This window comes from Bos indicus, chromosome 9, assembly GCF_029378745.1.
Source record: "Bos indicus isolate NIAB-ARS_2022 breed Sahiwal x Tharparkar chromosome 9, NIAB-ARS_B.indTharparkar_mat_pri_1.0, whole genome shotgun sequence".
Taxonomy (NCBI): Eukaryota; Metazoa; Chordata; class Mammalia; order Artiodactyla; family Bovidae; genus Bos; species Bos indicus.
In genome coordinates this window covers 96,670,448-96,692,151 of record NC_091768.1, presented here as the reverse complement: position 1 = coordinate 96,692,151, position 21,704 = coordinate 96,670,448, and the positions used below count along the sequence as shown (strand labels likewise).

The 21,704-nt window shown below is 48.9% G+C and overlaps 1 protein-coding gene across 1 annotated transcript in view; it reads right to left on the bottom strand.

Moving 5' to 3' along the window:
- Positions 1–20,006, bottom strand: part of IGF2R (insulin like growth factor 2 receptor) — a 102,741-nt gene extending 82,735 nt beyond the window's left edge. Inside the window, exons 1-2 of the mRNA XM_070796485.1 lie at positions 19,643–20,006; positions 933–1,072 (exon numbers count right to left, since the gene is read on the bottom strand). Of these exons, the coding sequence (XP_070652586.1) occupies positions 933–1,072; positions 19,643–19,815 (313 nt within the window). The 5' untranslated portion in view covers positions 19,816–20,006. The remainder of the gene's footprint in view (positions 1–932; positions 1,073–19,642) is intronic.
- Between the last annotated feature and the right edge of the window lie 1,698 nt (positions 20,007–21,704).

The window sequence follows — 21,704 nt, the reverse complement described above, 5'->3', positions numbered from 1 at the left end:
TTCTAAACATTACTTTCTAAAAAGCCCTTTCAAGTGTGCTTAGGAATTTGCGTTCAAGATGACAGATGGAGCTACCAAAGGAACCCGCCCCTCCCAACTCCAAAACCGAGTCTCCTCTCCCTGGCGCCACACCATCATCACCAGTCATATGCCGTGTCCACTTCGCCCCAACCCACACCGTCAGACCTCACCCCTGAAAACGCCCGGGTCGCAGGTCACCACGGACACCCATGCCACCACCCCCGAGGATGACACCTCCTGCTTTCACATCCGCCCCACGTCTCTTTACACATCTGCCCCTTTCATGCTCCATGTAATGTGGCAGGGCCATCAACCATGTGGATCCATTATCCTCCCAAAGGAAAGGGATCTCGACCGAAAAAAAAAAAAAAAAAACCCACCACCAGGGCCGCTGGGCAAATGAAATGAGCCCTAGGAAAGAGGTCTGTGCTTCTTCCTCTGGGAGGAAGCCCTTAGGACCATTTAATTTTTAGGGGGACCATCTATGACCCCACGTGAATAAATACTGCCTGAGACTCAAACCACCACAGCAGAAAGCAGAAAGATACAAGCGGGAAGGGAGTTGGGCGCCAGAGGAAATGGGGGGGAAAGAGAGAGAAAAGGAAAGACAGAGTTTAAGAAAAAAACGGGAGAAGGCAGAGCCATATAGGAAACATCCTCCTGTAGCAATAAACACAAAGGCGCGTCAATCTTCGTAACGACTGACTGCACGGCATCCTCTGGACGGGAGGAACCTAACGCTGTCTCAGGGCAGACATTTACATTGCTACCACTTTGAACTCCTATAAAACATAAACTACATATTATGGATTATCAGCTTATATAGTTAAATAGACAGCTTACATACATAGAGTCATTTTTGCAAAATCAGGATCCCGCACGTGTAGGAAGCTAATGGCAGTTTTACTTACCCACAGAATGAAAGCTGTCTGTCTTCAAGTCATGCATACAGACAGCACTTGATGGTCCACACTGGGCAACACCCATATTTCCACAGATGTTGATTTTATAAAGCATGTTATTTTTGGTATCCACTGCTTCCCATGTATAACTAGAAAGGAAGAAAAGCAATTTGTCACTGTCACTGATCTGCCAATAATTAAACTTCTCTCTAGTTTCATATTCAAGCCACTTTCAAGCTTAAGACTTCCATAACCTAGAAGATACACTTTCATTAGCCAAAAATACTAAAGTCAAACTATGTTAAGTTGAATAGAAGCCAGGGCAGAAACCACTAAATACCACCTCGATCTGGTTCAATCCGCTCTGAAGCAGCCTCAAGACTCCCTAAGCATTAAAATACTTAAAATTCTACCATTAATTTAAGAATACCAACTCAGATATTTAAGTAATTGCTCAAGAATTATGTTGAGTTTTAAGGCAGTGACCTTTCCAATCACCGTGGAATGCTGCAAAGCCAAATGTTTGTTTTTAATTTTGTTTATCTTATTTAAAAACTAGTTACGGCATGTGAGATAGTTCTGGTTCTGGTTTTACCTTTAATAGTTCAGACCCGAAGTGACAAGATGAAGCTGTGCCATCAGGCAACAGATCCAAAATCAGACAAAATTAACTTTTGATTGATTCACTACATGAAGTATTTTATATGCATTGTAACTTGCTGTTCAAACCTCTGGCAAAGTAGATACTGAGTAACTGTTCATGAACCGATCTGCATACTTGGGACAAAATACAGCTGACCCTTGAACAACATGGATTTGAACTGCACGGGTCCTCTTATACAGCAATTTTTTTCATGAAGTACTGTACTGCCATATACCTAACGACACAAGCCATGGTTGGCTGAACACACAGATGCAAACTGTGGATGCAGAGCGTGAACTATAAAGCTGGATGGGGATTTTCAGGAGGGGTGGGGACGGCAGGGTGGGGTGTCATTCAAGGGTCAACGATAATGTCTGCCAGTTCTCTCGTAAGGATTCTCAATTCTCCACTCTTCCCAGGGAGAATGCTGTGTCAATTTTGTAAAAATTTCCTCAAGAAGGGTAGATAGGAAACGAGAGCAAATAAAAAGTTCCTCACAAAACGCAAAAGGTACATGAATGCAACGGTATTGTCGAAAGGACAGGAGATAAATCAGAATTCCTATCCTGGAACTGTGGAGGAACCGGGTATGAGACCTTGAGGTTGCTAAGCCTGGAAACCACAAGTATGTGTCAGGAGCTTACCGTGGGCAGCACCAGCTTGATGGGAAAATACAGCCCCCATAGGACCAGTCCACATTTCGGGCTCCCCTTTCACTGGGTGTCAGAGCGCTGACTCGGCACAAACCCCAGGCAAAACACCCTTCCTTGCCCACAGGCAGTCTCCCCAAGAGCCCCGTCCAGCAATGAGGAACCCCAACAGGAAGGTTACTGGCAGACAAGGAGCCAAGTGTGCTCCTGAACCCAGATCTGGGGACCGATCAACGCCATCTGCCAGGAAACCAAGGACCTGGGCACATGTCAGCACTCAGACAGGGCTGTGAATGCTCCGCTGGGAGTTCTGACAGTCACTGAACTTCAAGAAACCTGAAAAACAGGCTGGAGTGCTTTGGCAAGCGCCGGCCTTGGGATGACACTGGACTCAGATGCAGTTACCACTATAAACTCAGCCTTCCTACCAGTAACACCTTTTACCTCCCCAAGCCCAGAGCTCCATGGCCCAAGAAAATGACCCAAGTAATACCAGGCGCCAGCAAGTCATCTATCCAGGCCTGTTTCTTTTGACCTTCATAACCTTTCTTCATTCGCTTCACAAATAAGTCTTAAGTACTTAGTGAGGAGTACAGAAATGATCAAGCAATGATCATTCCGAAAATGCCCTGCCCTCTTGGAGTGTATATTCCAGGGGAGGACAAAAAATAAACAGGTAAGCGAACACACAGGAGAATTCCACCTTGTAACACAAAAGAGTAACAAAGTAACAGAAATGTGATTGGAATCCAGAAGAGTAACTGAGATAAAACTCAGGCTAAGACTTGAATGACAAAATGCACAACCCAGAGGAAGACCTGGTGGGAAGGATATCCCAGCAGACTGACCAGTCATTCCGAGGTCCTGTGGCAGGAATAAACAGCACACGGATGGAAGGGAAGGAAGGGCCCTGTGGTTGGAGCAAGGTGGAGAGAGCAAGCAGCAGATGAGATCCAGGAGATGGGAACACCGGGTCACAGAGATTAAAGAAAGCAGTTTTGATTCTGAACTTGAAGCAAAAACAGGCTGCTCAAAGATCCACACTACGGATTTTTCCTTAAAATTTTAAGCTAGTGTTTTTATGTGCAGAGTATTAGTAGACTTTTCTATTAAATACAGTTAAATTAAGGCAAATCGTGAATCTCTTACTCAGGGCCCCTAAGTTTTTCCAGGATAGCAGACACCAAATTTAAAGCACTGGCATCATGAAAACGTTCCACAACACGAGAGGTGTGTGAAGGTATTTTAGAATGAGTGAACTGGTAGCAATCAACTCGAAAGAAATGCACATGGTGACTGAAAACACTATGCTTTTCTTAAAACAGAAACCCACTGCCATTTTTGCAGAGGTGATAGTTAAATAAGACAGATGTAAGCAGCATGTGTGAGTGGAGCAGAAAAGAGAGGAGAGAGCAAATGGGGGGGGGGGGGTGCTGTCCTGACGATCTGGCAATCAGAGTTCCTAGAAAGACGCTGCCCGAGTCAATCGTATTTCTTTTCTCTACTTGTATTTCATATTTGCGTTCTGTCAAGCTTCATCAAAATGATAAGTGGTTATGGGAGTAAGGGGGGAGGGTGCCGTGAAAGTACTCGAGTGCCGGGTGTCTTCGAGGGTTTGCCTGAACCACCAACGAGGCAGTAACTCACAAACCTAAACTGCAGCTCTTGGGTGAAGAGTCCTCAGTCAGCGCTTGAGAGGGTCCGATTCCAACAGACACGTCTCTGCTTTAAAACAGACACACACGCCCAGCGCCTCGTCGTTAGGAGCTCAGCAATGATTGTTCAGTTGAAATCATCAATCTGAAAACTCACGAAGCATATTCCAAAACCTACAGCGTCAACTTCTGTGCCCCTCAGTTAGATTAAATTATCATCCTTAATAAACACGTTTTAAAGATGATTTCCCTAAATGTGAAAGTCAAATAAATATCCGTTAGCACTTGAGAGAACTACGCGTTTGGCACTAGATAATCCTAGCCTCCTTGCCAAGATTGAAAGGCAAACTACCAGAATGGCCGAGGCCGAAATCATTCTTTAAATTTATGCTGAAGTTTTAAAGCACTCTGATCGTATTTGAGAATGAGAGAATGGCTTCAGAAACAATAAAAGTACATAGACTAAATAAAATTTAATGAAATGTTAGAGGAATATTAATATTTCGTCCAAAAGTTTTCCACTAGAAAATTCTCTACATGAGGTGAACACGTACAGCCAAAATGAGGAAACACAACGGTAAGATTTATTTAAGAGCCAAGCAACTGAGACCATTCAGCTGAGATTCCCAGAAAAGTCTATACACTAAGCTTTTGGGGCTTACATAAATAAAGAAGGGGAAAAAAAAAAACTAACAGGAAAAAATGAGTCTAACGTGTCAGACCAAAGAGAAAAATGAGCTATAATATTAAAATTTTAAACTTTTAGCGGGGAACAAACCATGGAAGAAAATATCTCCAAGTTGGGTGGAAATGTAGTCTTTATTCAGACACACACACACACACACACACACACGCATGTTTGAAATACATTTGCTTTACAAGCATGGACTAGCATGCAGATGGTGTAAAAGCCCAGTGGGCATCTTCACAGAACTCTTGACTCTCCTATCAGGCCAAGACTTCTATGAGACACCGTGGTTCTAAGCTGTCCCCCTCCCTCTCATCTGTGAGAAACAGGACGCGAGGAGATGGAGCAGAACCCCAGGAAGTGCCTGGTCTTTGGGAACCAGCACCCAGAGGCCCCGCCCACTTCGGGGTCTTACAATCAGTTCCAATTCTTCGAGGAGACAGCCTAACCTCAGTTAGCAGCGCTCTTCTGGACACAAAACCACCTGGACAAGAATCCTGGCTTCGAAAAGTAGCACACGCAAGCAAAATCTTTGCCATGCTACCTCTTTCTCCAGAGTATGAAACATCATCAGCCAATGTCCCCCTCCCGCTCTTGAAAACTCCCAAGTTCACTTCGAGGCAAACCTGGCAATTAGACACACAGGTCTGCACACAATGCCCTCTGGACCACATGGGCTGGCCCCTGCTGTTATCCTCAGCTCTGACACCAACTCTCCTGGCATTTCCCACCACCCACTGGTAGATCTTATGTGCCTGGTATCTCCCACTGCCCCATGACTCAGGACAGGAGTGTCCTCCATCCCAGAATGACACAGGGACATATACATGGACAGAATCAACATATGCTGGCAGGCTGGGAAGGAAACCGGCCAGTGGACCCCGGGTCCTGATGTCTGTACAGCAGGCCGCCCAGGCACTGTACACGGTTACTCAACCCTCTCTAATTCCTCCACTTTACAGCCAGACTCCATGGCTCAGAGATATGAAACCCCCTATTCAACGTCACACAGCTATGAAATGACAACGCCAGGCACAAGCCCAGGTCCATCCCAGCCCCAAGGGCAAATACTCACACTAAGATCAACTGCCTCATTTATCTGAAATTTTTTTTAAGTTTTTTTTTTTTTTAACTTTTCAGAAGATATTTACTTTTAAGTACAACAGTGAAGGTAGCAAAGCATTCCAGGAGACTGTAGGAGCTTCAGTCTTGTCGCAATAGGTGCCCCTGAAATGGCAGACCCCAAGTGCTGATTTCCAGAGTGAGTGAATGCACCTGAGTGTGGCCCCTGGGGAGAAGCTGTTGGTGAAGACTTCTGTGAAGATCCAGGCCACTCCACACCATGCTGATCAAAAAAAACACTTTTCTGAGCTCACTGTTAGTTGCTCAGTCGTGTCCAGCTCTTTGCGAACCCCATGGACTGCAGCCCTATGGACTGTAGCCTGCCAGGGACCTCTGTCCACGGGATTCTCCAGGCAGGAATACTAGAGAAGGTAGCCTTTCCCTTCTCCAGGGAATCTCAAACCTGGGTCTCAAACTGAATTCTGTGGCTGATAGGCCCTGGGGGTGGACGATTCATCTCATCAGATAAACTGAGGACACAGGCTGTGGTCCCTCAGTTCAAGAAAGCTTGAGACCATCTGCCCTTGACCGTGATCCCACGGCCTCTGCCGAAACCACCTTGGACGACAGACAGCAGTCAGCCTGCGTCTGTTCCGAGGCCCGGAGGTTCCATTTTAATCTAATTTGGTTTACATTTCATAATATCCTGAAAAGTGCTGGCACACAACCAATTAGAAGATCACCAGTTAGAAGGAAGCACACAACGAGCAGACCGTCAACCAACGGAGATGGCAAGGCGTTCCTACCTTCCCGATACTGTCTCCGGCAAATGCCACACTGAGAGCCCGACCCGGTCAAAACAGGACCGAATCGGAGGCAGCAAGGAAAAAGCCAATCTAACTGGCCATCACAACTGCCTGGAGATCAGAAAGGTTCACAAAGAGAAACAGAGAGCCATCTCTACCAACGTGGTGCCAACGTCCGTGCGAAAGAGAGAAAGCAAAAGAAAAAGCCAGACGGCCACAACTGGACAACTCCTCTCAGCTATTTGACACTGGTGTCTTAACAGGACACCTCTCAAGCTTTTGTACACATCACCACTGAATACCTGCAGAAGTGTAACACTCTGCAAATACAATGTGGTGGTTCTTTCTAATTCTTAAAACAGCTAACATCCAAACTGAAGTCTAGGACTTCCCTGATAATGCTGTGGATAAAAATCCGCCTGCCAAGGCAGGAGAAGTGAGTTCAATCCCTAGTCCGGGAAGATTCCACATGCTGAGGAGCAGCAACTACACCCATGAGCTGCAACTCCTGAAGCCTCTGCCTCTAGAGCCCACGCTCCGCCACAAGAGAAGCCTCCGCAATGAGCAGCCCCAGCTCACGGCAACTGGAGAAAAACCTGCTCAAAGCAACCAAGACCCAGCAGAGCCAAAACTAGGTAAAATTTTTAAAAAATAGATAAAACAAAGTACATACAGTTTAATTATAAAATGTTTGGAATGCCCAACACCTTAAAGGAAAAAAAAAAAACAAATCTCAGAAAACTGAGTCCCTTCCCCTGTAACACAAAGGAGCTCCATGAACCTTCATTCTGTCCATGTTCTTTAGAGATCTTAGTTCCCCCACTCCCACAAGTCCTGGGGTTATGGTAATAATGGTCATGTGGCCATGAGACATTTGATGACTGGCCTACAATCATCAGTATATAAAGCAGATGAGAAGTACAATGGAACCAGCAGTAAAATTAACAAGCACGTGTGAATCTATAATTTGGTTTCCTTAAAAGAAAAAGTTGGTGGTATACAAGTAAATTCACATAACATGGTCACTGCCTAGAGAACTGTTTTTTTAAATCTAGAGTGAGCAGCCAATACCAAATCTGGGGGACGAGGGGAATGCAAAGTCTTTCCAACCTGAACAGCAAAAAAAAAAAGATTTCTCTGCTTCTGGCCTACATCCAAGGGCTCTAACGAAACACTCAGGGAACATTTGGCTCACCACTGCCTCTTATCATTATCAGAGAGTTTCTCAGCTCATCCCTCCAGACCACCGACCCTCAAAAATCTGGAACGTTCTCCTAAAATAGCAAAGGGGGAGGATGGTGGGGAGAGGGGAGGGGTGGCAGGGGGAAAGGAAGGCAGGGTTTCCAAACGCACATTTGCAGCAGAAATGTCAAGAGCATAATGTAACCCCTGTTGTCAATAACCCTCTGCTTCCGACACGACGAGAGAAGAATCTGATTTGGCACAAGGAATAAGCACCCTGATCTGCAGGCGCAGGGGGACACAAGAGTTTGATAGAGCATCGTGGCCAAAACTTATATAGGAAGTACTTCACTTCCTATTCTAACAAACCCACAAAGCTGTGGATAAAGATATGAGGCCAGCAAAAAAAAAAAAAAAGGCAAGGAAATGCCAGACATTAATTTCTGGTTTTCCCTGTAGTGACACAGGGTCTGGGAGCAGGAAGCCAGTGGTCTGGAGAGCGATCACGCTGGAGGAGAGACTCCGGTCGGCATGAAAGTGGAGGCGCCAGGGGGTCGGCAGGCACGGCTCTAACGCCAGCACCCTGAGTGTCTGGGAGAGGTCCCGAGAAGCCAAGGCAAGCCACGAGGTGCCAAGGGGATGGGTAAGGCGCCCACACCCGTGGGCCTGAATCCCACCCCCCGACCCAGCCTTTCGGGACACACTTAAGCACTCAGAGCCTCACCTTCCAGTCGCCAAGAGTCATCCACCCGACAGCCACCACCAGGAAAACGAGACTGGAAACTTGGAGCTGTTGAGGGACTGTCACCTAAGCCCTCATCTGGATCACCAGCAGGACTCAAAGACAGGTTAAAAACTGAGTTGGCCTGGTTAAGTCCTTTCGAAAGAACTGTCACCTAACGACACTGCCAGGATTGAGGTGGGAGCCTGGTTTGGGGGCCAGCTCCACGGAGCTGATGAAGCTCAAGACAGAGAGTGGGGGGGGAGCTCAGAACACACACCCAGACACACGCACGCCAGCTGCCTCCTGGGATCTCTCAGAACAGGACAGGCACTCGGGCCCACCCAAGCCCGCACCACGCAACCACCAGCTGCACCAGAACAAAGGCCTGATGGATCGGAAACTTGGGGAAAAGGACAGACACGCTCTTCCTCAAGGGGCTTCCAGGAACCCGGCGGCCACGGCCCTCCGCACCCGAGATCCGCCTCCAAGGGCCGGCCGGTGAGCCTGCTGCTGCACTTGCTGCATTTTTGCTCCCAGTGACTCTACGGCCCCAGGACGCAGGCCAGGGTTTCAACCCTGCTCCGTGAGGCCCCTTTTACAATCTGGGTGCTTTCTTACTTTGTTCCTCAAATGCAAAACGAAGGCTTGAATTACAGGCTGAACCTCCTCCTTAATCATCACATGGATGTCGGAATTCAACTGCCTTTAACATCAACTCGGCCCATGGCATAGAGATCAAACTTTAAGGCTCAGTCCCCTCAGAGGCCATCACCAACGTCCCCCAAACCCTCACGGACCCAGTACCCTGCCCCTGCTTCCAAAGCCACTAGGACAAGAGAAAGTCTGCCTTCCTAACTTTTTTTTTTGGCACGGGGGAGGCTATGCCAGGTTCATTGCTGTGCAGACTTTTCTCTAGTTCAGGCAAGCAGGGTTTCCTCTTTGCTGCCCTGCAAAAGTTCTCTGCTTGCAGAGCACAGGTTTTAGGGTGCTCACGCTTCAGGAGTTGCAGCTCCCAGGCTCCAGACCACAGACTCAGTAGTGATGGGGGCTTGGGCTTAGCTCCTCCTCGGCACGTGGGATCATCCTGGATCGGGGCTCGAACCCATGTCTCCTGCCTTGGGAGGTGGATTCTTTACCACAGAGCCACCAGGGAAGCCCTCATCTTCCTACTTTCCGGGCAGTCAGCTCAGCCGGTTAGTTCGGATGGTGATGGGGCCACTACCCAGGGTGAGTTCTTCACAAAGGGAGGCTGCCACAGGAGAACAGTCTCTGCTTTGAAGATGCTGGGGTCACACGACTCAGAAACCCTACCACCCGCTGCTGGCAACAGGAAGCGCAGGGCCACGTCAGCGTCACCTTCATGCCACCTAAAAGGACTGCGGCCCCACTGGCTCCCCACCCCCGCAGGGCACTTCCTCGGAATGACCCCCACACTGTCACAACTTCCACCCACGCTCTCCAGGCAGCCCCTACTTCCCCACCCCCCACCCCCTCTGAGAACGGCAGCTCCATCCTTTCAGCTCAGTCCCTCTCCCCCCACCCCACCCCATCCCACATCCAGTCCTAGGCAGAGTCCACCAGCCCCACCTTCAAAGTCCCCAGAATCGGACCACTCTGCACCACGACCCTGGTCCAATCTGTTATAACCACTTACCTGGTCCGGCAAAAATTCCCCTCGGGCCGTCCCCACCCGAGGTCACTCCTGGGCTCAAAATCCTCCCAGGATTCCGCCTCCCTCAGAATAAAATTCAGAGTCATTCTTCTTTTTTTTTTAATATTTTTTATTGAAATGGAGTTGACTTACAACACTGTGCCCATTTCTGCTGCATGGCAAAGGGATTCAGTTAAACACACCTACACACTCTCTTCTAGAGTCACTCTTGATGGCCTATGGGACGTGGCCCCAGCCAACCCTCTCCAAAAATTCCCGTCTCCCACCCTCTTTCTTGCTCTTGCTACACGACGGCCCCTCTGCCACTTCCCAGCCACGTCAGCCAGCATCCTGGCTGGAACACTTGATAATGTGATCCCTCTGCCTAACACACCCTTCCCTGGGTCAGATGTGCAGGTGACCCCCCTCGCTTCCTAAAAAAAAGCAAAAGTTCCCCCCACAGACAGGCCTGCGGACCCAGCACCCTCCAACAGCCCCGCCCCATACACCTCTCCCTAGGCTCGCTCACTCACCCAAGCAGCTAACTCACCCACCTCCACCGAAGGATGGACACTCAGAAGTGCGGAGAGTGAGCCACATGGGTTTCTCGCTTTGTTTGTGGTGACACTCCTCCGGCAGATGGCAGGCGGAGGGGCCTCGGAGGACACGGAGGGGTGACTCAGCGGGGACACATCCTTGTCATTTCTAAGAAGCCACCCTTCAGCACATCCATGTTCGTGGTTTGGGGTTTCTGTTTGCAGGCTGGGGTGCTGGGGAGAGGCTTTCAGTACCAAACAAGTGTTTTAAAGATGTCTAACTGGCTTTTGACTAGAGTGAGTCACCCAGATGGCGACAAACTAACGTTACAAGTCAACATCCAGTGGCCAGTCAGCTCCTGGAAGAGCTCTTCACGTGCACACCACGTGTTTATTCCCGCACACACGTACGTGGGAAGAATTGCACATGACCCCACGGATTGTGGCCCGCCAGGCTCCTCTGTCCATGGGATTCTGTACGCAGGAATGCTGGAGTGGGCTCCCATCCCCTTAAGCACGCAGGCTCTGATTTAAAAGACCTCCCTGGCTGCCCGCCGGCAAAGGCCAGGCTTCATTGTCTCCACGTTCCTTCATCTTTCCCTACTCCCTCTACCCCAAAACAAAACTCGAAGTGGTAACTTTCACGACCTCAGATTTCTTACATCTCTGAGCCCCAAAGTGAAGAGTGACACGTGCAAAATTGTACCCACCCCCTGGCCCTGCGGGGGGGAAGCCACCCTCCAGAGATTCATGGAAGGATCTTAAAGCAACAACATAAAAATCCCACCCAAGGTCTCTGGCCCATCTGAAGGGCAAGCTTCATGCTTGCAGAACTCAGAGGGGCTGGGATCTTCCCCTCCACCCACCCCAGCCATGGAGGATGCACACAGGCCGGCCCCCCGCGCTGGTTACCACCAGGACAGAAATAGGTGTGACGCACCACTCCAGGCACCTCAAAACCCCGCCTGTGGCAGCTGGTTCTTAAGTCATGCGGCACCGTGAAGCTGGCGAAGGGCTCTCACAACGCTTCCCACTGGCCTGCATTCTTGCGCCCAGTCCCCACCTACAGCAGACGCCCTGGAATCCAAGACCCACCCGCCTCCAGGGAGACGGGACTGGGCCCCTCCAGAGCACTGACGCCCGTGCAGAAGTCCTCGGGGGCTTCAGGACCTTCTACCAAAAAACAAAATCTGGAGGCTCTGCACTCCCCCGCTTCCCCGGGGTGGTGGACTAATGTGGCCACCACAGGAAGGAGGACAATGCCAAAAAAAAGGCAGGAAAGGGCCCAGGGCCACCCGACATATGGCACCTGGCACCCGCCCCAACCCCACACCTCCTATCAGCAAGCTCCTCCTTGTGTAAGCAAACTCGAGCTGGGCTTTCTGCTACTTGGGAGCTGGAGGAATCCTGAAGAATGGAGCCTCAGAACCGCAGAAGCCTGGATGCAAACTAGACCCTGAGAATCACACAGCCCCGTGGTTTTAAAACTTTAAATGATGGAAACACTTCTTTCTCAAAAGAACTTTCCCATGGAGTGCCAATGTATAGGATGGATGAAGAAGAAACGCCCTCGTGTTGAGGCAAAAAGCCCCTGGACACTAAGAGAACCAGGGAGGTGCAGAGGAACCAGCTAAAAATATCACTGACCTGGCGCACAGAGCCCTAACTTGCAGAAAAAAGCAATCACCGCCACCACCACCATTTATGACCACAAAGGGTAGCTAGGCACGTAGACACACTCTGGTTCTCACACCACCCTAAAAACGTGATTTGCACCCTGATTTGACACAGAAGAAAATCAAAATCTCAGCAGGTCAGTTAACTGGCCCGTGAGGCTTTCCAACTAGTAAAGAGGAGAAAGAGTCCACATTCGAAAGCAGGACAGTGACTTCCAAAACTCCACTCCCAGCCCTCCTGAGGAAGAAACTGAGATGCAGAGGAAAGAGGTGACTGGCCACCGCCAACTCAGAAATCCAGCTCTGCGGACTCCAGCTACAGGCAGAACACACTGTCCTCTGCCAGCGGCCGTCAACGAGGGCCCAGCAGCTGTCTCCGAGCAGGAACAGGGCTGGGAGCGATGTTTAGGAGGACGGAAAAGCACCTAAGACCAGCCACAGGGACACACCAGCCAGAGGAACGCCCTGCCCATCCCCCCGCCTCCCCCCAGCAACTTGCAGCCAAGCTTCAACAACTGCTCCCAGCTCCATCCTGCACAGCTGCGCAAAAAGAGGCCACAAGCGTCCCAGCGGAGGCTCAATGCAAAGAGCACAATCAAGAGGCACCAGCCGTCGCAAGGGCACCCACACCATGAAAATGGGATAACAGATGCCAACAAAGACACTGGGCCCAAGGAAAGAGCAATTCATAGAGCAATCCGAGGAGCGCTTTACATCTTCCAAGGGATGAGCGAAGTCGTGGCAACCATGAAGAGGCAGCTGTGAGTATACATCAACTCTAGACCCTGCTGGAATGTTTCTAAGAAACAGAAAAAAGTTGAAGAGCTTACAAACAACAGGAGAACTGCTAGGCTGGGAAAGAGGACAGAGCCATTCTTCTGGAGCCCTGCCCACAATGGAGGTCAGATACAAAGTATAAAGAACAAACCCAGCAGGACAGAGTACGCGCTATGATAAAGCGAGGCTAAACAGCACAATAAGGAAACTTTGACCCAAAGAAAGAACCTTTTTTTCCCAAACACACAGAACACGCAACTCAAGGAGGTTCTAGGCCACAATTTCACATTTTTACTGCCCACATGAGGGGACAACTCTATTTACCTAGAGAATGAAAAATTTTTAAAAACTGGTGGATCCAAGAAGTTCAAATAGCATTTTGGGGTCCAAGAAGAAAATATTTAGAACTGAAGGATGAAAAATCTATGTATCAAAACCCATAAGTAGCATAGTACTCAGACAAAGAAACCCACAGCTTTAAATTCATAGTTTAGTCACTCAAGCTGATTTAAAAGATCTAAGCTTTCAATTTAAATTAGGGAAAAAAAGAGGATAAATAACAAAATCCTAGTGTACAGCACAGGAAACTATTATAGTTAATATCCTGTGATAAACCAAATGGAAAAGAAGATGAAAAAGAACATGCAGGTATAACTGAATCACCTTTTGTGCAGCAGAAATTAACATAATATTGTAAATCAACTCTAATGCACTAAAAGAAATTTCTTTAAGAAAAAAAAATTTTTAAGAAAAATTAGAAAAAATTTTTAAAGAAATTTTTTAAAGTTAACAACAGAGAACATAAATAAAATAAAAAATTAATGGTGACAAAGATGGTAAAATAAATACTAGTTGTTTTGAAAAGACTAAAAAGACTAGAAAAATCTTTAGTAAACCTAATTAGCAGGAAAAATATATAAATTAACATCAGGAATTTTTTACATTTACCTACAGATTCAAAAGGTATTTCCAAAAGCATAAGAGTAAATGCTACGTATTTATATGTGAATTCATAATTAAAATGACAATTTCCTAGAAAAATACAGATTATCAAAACTTGCTCAAGAAAAAGTATAGAATCTGAGTAAACAGACAAAACTGAAGCAGTAACCAAAACTCCTCCTCCACTACGTTCTACCTCCACAGAGGCACAGGCCCAGACAGTTTTACCACTGAGTTCTACTAAAATTTAAGGAACAGAAATTGTCCATCCTATGCAAAAACTATTCCATATCATACAATATACTAAAAACTAACTGGCTCTTCCCACAAAGCAAAACATTCTTGATACTGAACTCATCCAAGAATAATACAGCAAAGAAAGCTGCAGCCTGAACTCACTTAAAAACTCAGTCGCAAGCTTCCTACATAAAACATCAGGAAATGCGTGTGTGGGTGCTCAGTCATGTCGGACTCCTTGTTGCCCCACAGACTGTAGCCCACCAGGTTCCACTGTCCATGGAATTTTCCAGGAAAGAATACTGAGTGGGTTGCCATTTCCTTCTCCAGGGGATCTTCCTAACCCAGGGATTGAACCCACATCTCCTGCGTTGGCGGACAGATTCTTTACCATTGAGCCACCTGGGAAAACGGGGTGCTCTTAACATCCCACAATGCAAAGGACAGACCCCACAACAAATATTTATTCAGGCCAAATGTCAAATGTGCTAAGGCTAAGAAACCTCAGTACAAAGATTTCATAGGCTACAAAAAGCCTGATTTAAAAAGAAAAAAAAAAAAAGGTAAACTGAAGTTCATCAAAATTAAGAAATACCTATTTTTCAAAGGACATATTAATGAAAAAAAAAAAAAAAAGCAATCCAAAGACTGCGGGGAAAATACACCCAGTACAGACCTGAGGAAGGACCTGACTCCAAAAACATAAAGAACTCTTGAAACACAAAAAGATGACCCCCAAAAAGTGTGTTCAGGGATGAGGGGCAAGAGATTTTTTTGAGAATCACAACAAAAGATACTCAAGTGGTTAATAAGCACATGAAAGATGTTCAACCTCATGAGGCATCCAAATAATACAAGAAAAGATGTTCAATGTCATGAGTCAGCAGGGATGTGAAAATTAAAACCATACTGAGATACCACTACAACCCCACTAGGATGGCTAAAATTAAAAAGACTGACAAGATCAAGTGCTGACAAGGACGAAGAAACACTGGAACTCTCACACCGATGATGGAGATGCAACGTGGACAACCCCTTCAGAAGTCAGTTTGCAGCTCCCATAAAATCAACCCTCACTCCCCAGCCACTCAACAATCTCACTCCTAGGTGTCTATCCAAAAATAGAGCATATGTCCACACAAAATCTTGTACATGAATATTTACAACAGCTTTGTTTGTAACAGCCCAAAAAACTAGTAACATCTAGATTAGTCTTGGGTCAAAAAAAAAAAAAAATCAAAACTTAGATTACACATTACTTAAAATTAACAAAAGAAATTCAAAAGTTTAATAAATAAAATTAGCAAAAGGGGAGCAGTGGTGGCCACCAGTTCTCTGGATCCAGTGCTGTCCAGAGGGTGGTGTCTCCAGCTCTAACCCCTCCCAGTTTTCCCCCCTACTTAAGAAATGTCGATGAATCACTTGGAGAATAAATGAGTCCTTTGTCACCTTGCCAGGATTAAAGGTGAGGAGACACCATTAACAAGAATTCAGGCCTCTGTCCCTCACTGGTCATGAGTCAGCTATGCGGAAAATACAAAGGACTCACAGGTATATCCGATCTCAGCTACCTCCACCTCCATGACCAGTGGGGTCACTGCCAAAACGGCTCCTGGCTGGGATAATAAAAAAAGGCGGAAAAAAAAAGGAGAAAAAGAACAGTATCTGCAAAGTAACGAGTTACTTTCTTCCACCAGTCCCCGTTCTGCGACCGTTGTGAATTCTCTCTTCCCAGCACAGCACAGTTATACATGCCAAGATCGAAATAAAGATGAGACACCTAAATGATTTCACTCAACCCCATCTTTTAAAACTCCCTCTGTGAAACACTGATAAAAGATACGAAGCCCAATCAGGAGTTCATTCCCTGGGATCTTGTCAGGATGATGGTCCTGACAAGAATTAAAGAATTTAAAGAATTAAAGCATGTGTCTACCCACAGTTAATAATCTTGGGCTACACACACACTTATTGTTGCAAGAAACATATACACACAAGTGGATGTGATCCAGGTTCAACATGTGGCCCAAATTAGGCATATAAGCACTGTTCCTTCGGAAAAATCGCAGGGAAAAAAATGTCTCCTTAGAGACATCAACTAAACCAACCTCAACTCCCAGCTGGCTTCATTACTCTCTTGTCCTCAATAAAAAAAAAAAAAAAAAGTTGCAGCTTTTATACAGAAACAATTGGGGGAAAGCTTGTTCTAAATACACTTTAAGGTACTTAACTACTTAAATCAAGACAGCCCAAAGCATTATTTTATAACTCGTATAAACTGTTAAGCCTTCACTCATTAAGAATGTCGTTAACACCAAAATAAAGGGTAGAAAGTCACCCATTACCACGCACGTGTAGAACGGCCTTTTACAAAGTGTATCTCATACAGAAGAGGGTGAAGCTGTGGACAAGCGGAGGGCCTTCTGGTCTCTTCGGGTGACTTCGCACGGCCTCTGGCCTCTGCCCCCTGACCTCCTGTCCCCGCAGACCCTGCCCCCCAACCTCTGCACATCCCACACAGCTCAGCACTCCACGCCCCAGCCCCGCCGTGCCTGCCAGACCCACCGCGGCCAAGGTGGCCTCTGGATTCCAATGCTTTCTTTCCACCACACACCACCTCCCAAGAAACAGCCGAGGGATTAAAACCTCCAACTTCTTCCACAGCACAGGACTCGCCGGGTGCATCCATCCTCACGAAGCTTCAAAATCGCACGACTGAGGCTGTCCAAAGGACACGTGCTCAAAGTGCCGGGAGAGCAGATACACTCTGGGTGACTGGCCGTCGTCATCCCTGCTCTGCAGCACCCGGCTAAAGACGCTAAAGCTGCTGCAAGCACAGTCCCTCCTCTGCTGCCTTCATCCCTTCTGCTAACGAGCCACTTGGGGACGACCCCTGCCCACCACGCTCACCCCAAGATGGGTCTGGGCCACATGGGTGCCCTGCAGGCCTCCCTGAAACGGGTCCCAACTTCCCTCCTGTTGGTCTTAAGGGGCCATAGGTGAAAGGTACCCTCCCGGGATCTAAAAGCTAGACTTGGGAGGAGAGGCCGCTGCCCCAGAATCAACCCCCCTTTCCAGGGACCGTGAGACCTGCCTGCCAGGGTTCTCGCGGCCACCAGAAGGTGTCCAGGCACCCCAAACCTGCGAGAAGGCGGCTGCGGACTGCACCAAGCAGCAAACCACCAGGAACCGGGAGAGTCTTCCACGGAAAAACGTGTTCCTCGTTACCAGCAACCAATTTGCGGACGTTTGGAATGTGCCCCTGTGTCCGTGGGGACCGCTGCCACCGACAAGCAGCGCAAACACCAAGAGCAGAAGTCTGCTCTTCACACTCACGGTGAGGCCTGGGCAGCTATTTATGGACAGACGCCCAGGGCTGGAAGAAAAGGCCGCAGAAAACAACCTGCTTCAGGGCCACTCGGTAGAATTTTTCAAAGTGGACTTAAAGACATGATCAGCCCACATTCCCATTTAAATATGCGCTACAGTGAAGGAACTTTTAGGCAGTCTGACTTCATTCAAGAAAACAGATTTTTTTTTTTAAACCCCTTCCCTAGAGGGGGGTAAAAATGTTTTCAGTATTTAAGCCAAGGTATGCATTTGAAACGGGAACAAACAAAACAAATTTCAAATTTCAGGGAGTGGGTCTGAAGTAGAGACTGTTAAACGCGGCTCTAGAGAAGTCTGAATGTGAAACCACAGAGCAGTAACGGGAAAGAAACGTGCTGAAGCCCACCCAGCTGCAACCCAGCTGGGGCTGCAGTCCTCAGAAGCCTGGCAAAAAGGACCTGTCTGAAGACCACAGAAGGCACATGCTAAAAAAATGCAAGTCCCCTCAGGACACTGTCAAGCACTTGCTAAGTCAGGCCCACGTGTGACCGTGAGGAGAGGCGTTTCAAGATACAACGGCCATTTCCTACTGGACCAAGAGGCCAAGTTCCATCTGGAGATGAGTTTGTGAACCACGGTCCAGGCGTGGGATGACTACCCTAAAGTAAAAGCAAGAGTCTCCTGCAGCAGCTCCAGAGTAGGGGTCTGCCCTTGAGGCCAACTTTATTAAGAAATCAATTCCAATCTGCCAGCAACCAAGACCAACACCACTAGGCCAAGCTGAGCTAATTTCTCATGGATGCATATGGTTACAGCAGCCACTACCCCAAAAACGTCCTCCTTTAAAGATCAGTCACAGCCTGACCTTGGGTCAGCGACTAGCTTTTCACTGTAACAGGGGGCTTCTATGAGTAACTATGTATCTTAGGGCAGTTAACTGGCCTACAAACTAATGTGCAGTTAACTCTCCCTCGGGCCCCCAATACCTTTCCAAAAAAGGACAAAGAATATGGGCCTTTCCGCTTCACTGTGCGTTCAGCCTCACTCTCCTCAGGGTAATAATTTCTGAAAGTTCTCAATTCAGGGGTAATAAGACCATCTCTAATGCAAAGAAGACCCCATACACCTCACCGTAAGCTCAAAATTCAGGTCCAAGTGGGCTAAACTTGGCTTCATTCTGAGAGGTGACTTGCTAGTGCCAGGGATAACTGCTGACTTGTTTGTCCACGACTCTTCCAGAACTTTTCACCCCTTTTTCACCAAGCTTTAAAAAATTAATTAAAAGCTGCATTTTCCATCATCCTAAACAGTCCAGAGAAGGTTGGTTAGAAAAATACATGGAATCGGCAGTTCTCCAACCCCGGGACTCCCGGCCATGGCAGAACACTTAACAGTCCTCACTGGGACCAACGATTATACAATCATGGTTCCCAAAGCAAAAGACTCCACTAGAATAATCCACCCGGAGACAATGACATCATGTGAACAGCGAGACAGGAAGTTCAGCTCGCAGAAGTGAAGGGTGAAGTCTCGAAAGCCAATACTGGATGACCACCCTCCATTCTCCCGATTAAAAAAAAAAAGTCAACTTCTGCAGAAAAAGCTACTTTAAAAATGGAAAACCCACATGGAGGAAATCAATCAGCAAATGAAACCAACCCCCCCCCCCCCCCCGCCCGGCCAACTCCACGGCCGTTCCTACGGATGAGTCTGTCCACCTTAAGGGGCGCATCTGAAGCCCCGCTGGTAGAACTTTGGGGGAAACGTGGAGTGGGAACAAAGCGAAGCCGGGGATTCCTGCGTCCTCCCAACTTTTTCGCAGGCGCACCGCTGGGCGTGAGGGCGCCCACAGGGTGTCACCCGGCCGCTCGCACGCACGCAAACCCGCCCTGGACTTGGTGACAGCCACAAGTGGCCGGACGGCGGACCCCGGGCCAGCGCGGGCCATGCGCCCCCCACCCCCTGCCCGTGGGCACCGATCACCCCCGGGTCTCTTATCCTTCGCCGGCACGGTGGCAACTTTCCATCGGGGACGGGCAGACACAAGGAGAAGACTCGGGGACCCCGGGCCCTCCCCCGGGGGCGCCCCCTGCACCCCCATCCCGCCCGCTGCGCGCTGGGGCACCGCGACCGAAGCCCGTGCCCCGGCGAGCCACCCACCTGCACAGCTCTGGGAACTCGGCGCCCTGGGTGCCCGCGGCCCCGGGAACCCAGCCCGGCGGCAGCAGCAGCAGCAGCAGCAGCAGCTGCAGCTGCAGCAGGAGCGGGCACCGCGGCGGGCGCCCGGCGGGCGCGGGCCCCAGGTGCGAGCTCCGGCCGGCGGCCGCCTCCATCGCGCCGGGCCCGGGCTGCGCGTCCGGAGCCGGGCGAGCGGCGCGCGGCGGCCGGGGGCGGCGTCCGGGACACGGGTGTGCAGCCAGGGCGGCAGGCGGAGACGGACAGGAGCGCGAGGAGCCACGGACGAGCCGGGGGAGCTCGAGGGGCGCGCGGCTCTTCTGGGCTCGGCGGCGGCCCCGGGGCCTGTCACGTGACCGCCCCGGCCCCGCCCCCGCCCCGCCCCGCTCACGTGACAGGCTTGTTCAGGTGATCCCCGCCCGCCCGGCTCCGCCCAGGCCCGGTCACGTGAGCGCGGCCCCGCGCGCGGCCGGAAGCGGCACGTCGCGCGCGCGCGCGCAGGTGCGGGAACCCCCCCCCCCAGGCCTGCGGTGCCCCCCGCTACCCCGCGGGACCCCCCGGCTCCGTGGCTCCCCCGGGGGCGATCTCGGGAGATGGAGGTGCTGCCCAACCTGGACTCCCATGTTCCCACCCTCGACGGACAGGGAGGGGGAAAATGAGGTTTAGAACCTAAGTGCTGTAAAGGCCGCCGCGCAGCCCTGTTACCATACATTCGATCCCTTAATGAATGGGAACCCACTTTTCTTGCCCTCCGGGGGTTCGATCGCTGAGCCCTGCACCGCGGTGTTCCCACCGTTACACACCCACCAGAGCCTCTCACAAACCTGTGGCAATGTGATTTCCCAAGCGTGGGCTTCCTCCAATAAGGAAGGCAGCCCAGATATAGGAACTTGAAACATAAAGGAGGTAAAAGGGTGACTGTCGAGCGAGTGCCGCCCAGCAAAGCTTTTTAATCGCTCTAATCATGTATTTTGTTAAGCCCATAACTGTGTGAATGGCTGAGCTAGGCACAGTGAGAATAAGAAGGTGAATCTGAAAAGACATGAGCTTAAGAAGTTTACCTGATACAGAATAATCTGATTATAGAATAACCACGATGGTAACGGTTCAATTTTTTTTTTTTTTTAATATTTATTGCTTTTGCTGGACCACGTCTTCGTTGCCTCATGGAGGAGCTAGTTACCTTGTCCGGGGTGGAACCCAGGTACCCTGCATTGGATGTATGAAGTCTTAGACACGACCACCAGGGAAGTCCCCAGTTAACTGTTTTTTAATGCTTACTCCATATAAGACACTGTACTAGCAATTCCCATGCATGAATCCAGGAACCATATTCTAAATGAGGAACAGAGGCACAGAGATGTTAAGTAACTTAGGCAAAGCCACTTTGATGCAGCAAAGGAGAAATTCAAACACATACAGTAATAGCTAACGTTTATTGAGCAAGTTAATTATGTGCCAAGTATACTTCTGATGTTTTGATTTAGCTCATTTAATCTTAACACAATCCTGTAAGACAGATATTTTCATCAGATCAGTCGCTCAGTCGTGTCCGACTCTTTTCAACCCCATGAATCGCAGCACGCCAGGCCTCCCTGTCCATCACCAACTCCCGGAGTTCACTCAGACTCAAGTCTATCGAGTCAGGGATGCCATCCAGCCATCTCATCCGCTGTCGTCCCCTTCTCCTACTGCCCCCAATCCCTCCCAGCATCGGAGTCTTTTCCAATGACTCAACTCTTCGCATGAGGTGGCCAAAGTACTGGAGTTTCAGCTTTAGCATCATTCCTTCCAAAGAAATCCCAGGGCTGATCTCCTTCAGAATGGACTGCTTGGATCTCCTTGCAGTCCAAGGGACTCTCAAGAGTCTTCTCCAGCACCACAGTTCAAAAGCATCAATTCTTCGGCACTCAGCCTTCTTCACAGTCCAACTCTCACATCCATACGTGACCACAGGAAAAACCATAGCCTTGACTAGATGGACCTTTGTTGGCAAAGTAATGTCTCTGCTTTTGAATACGCTATCTAGGTTGGTCATAACTTTCCT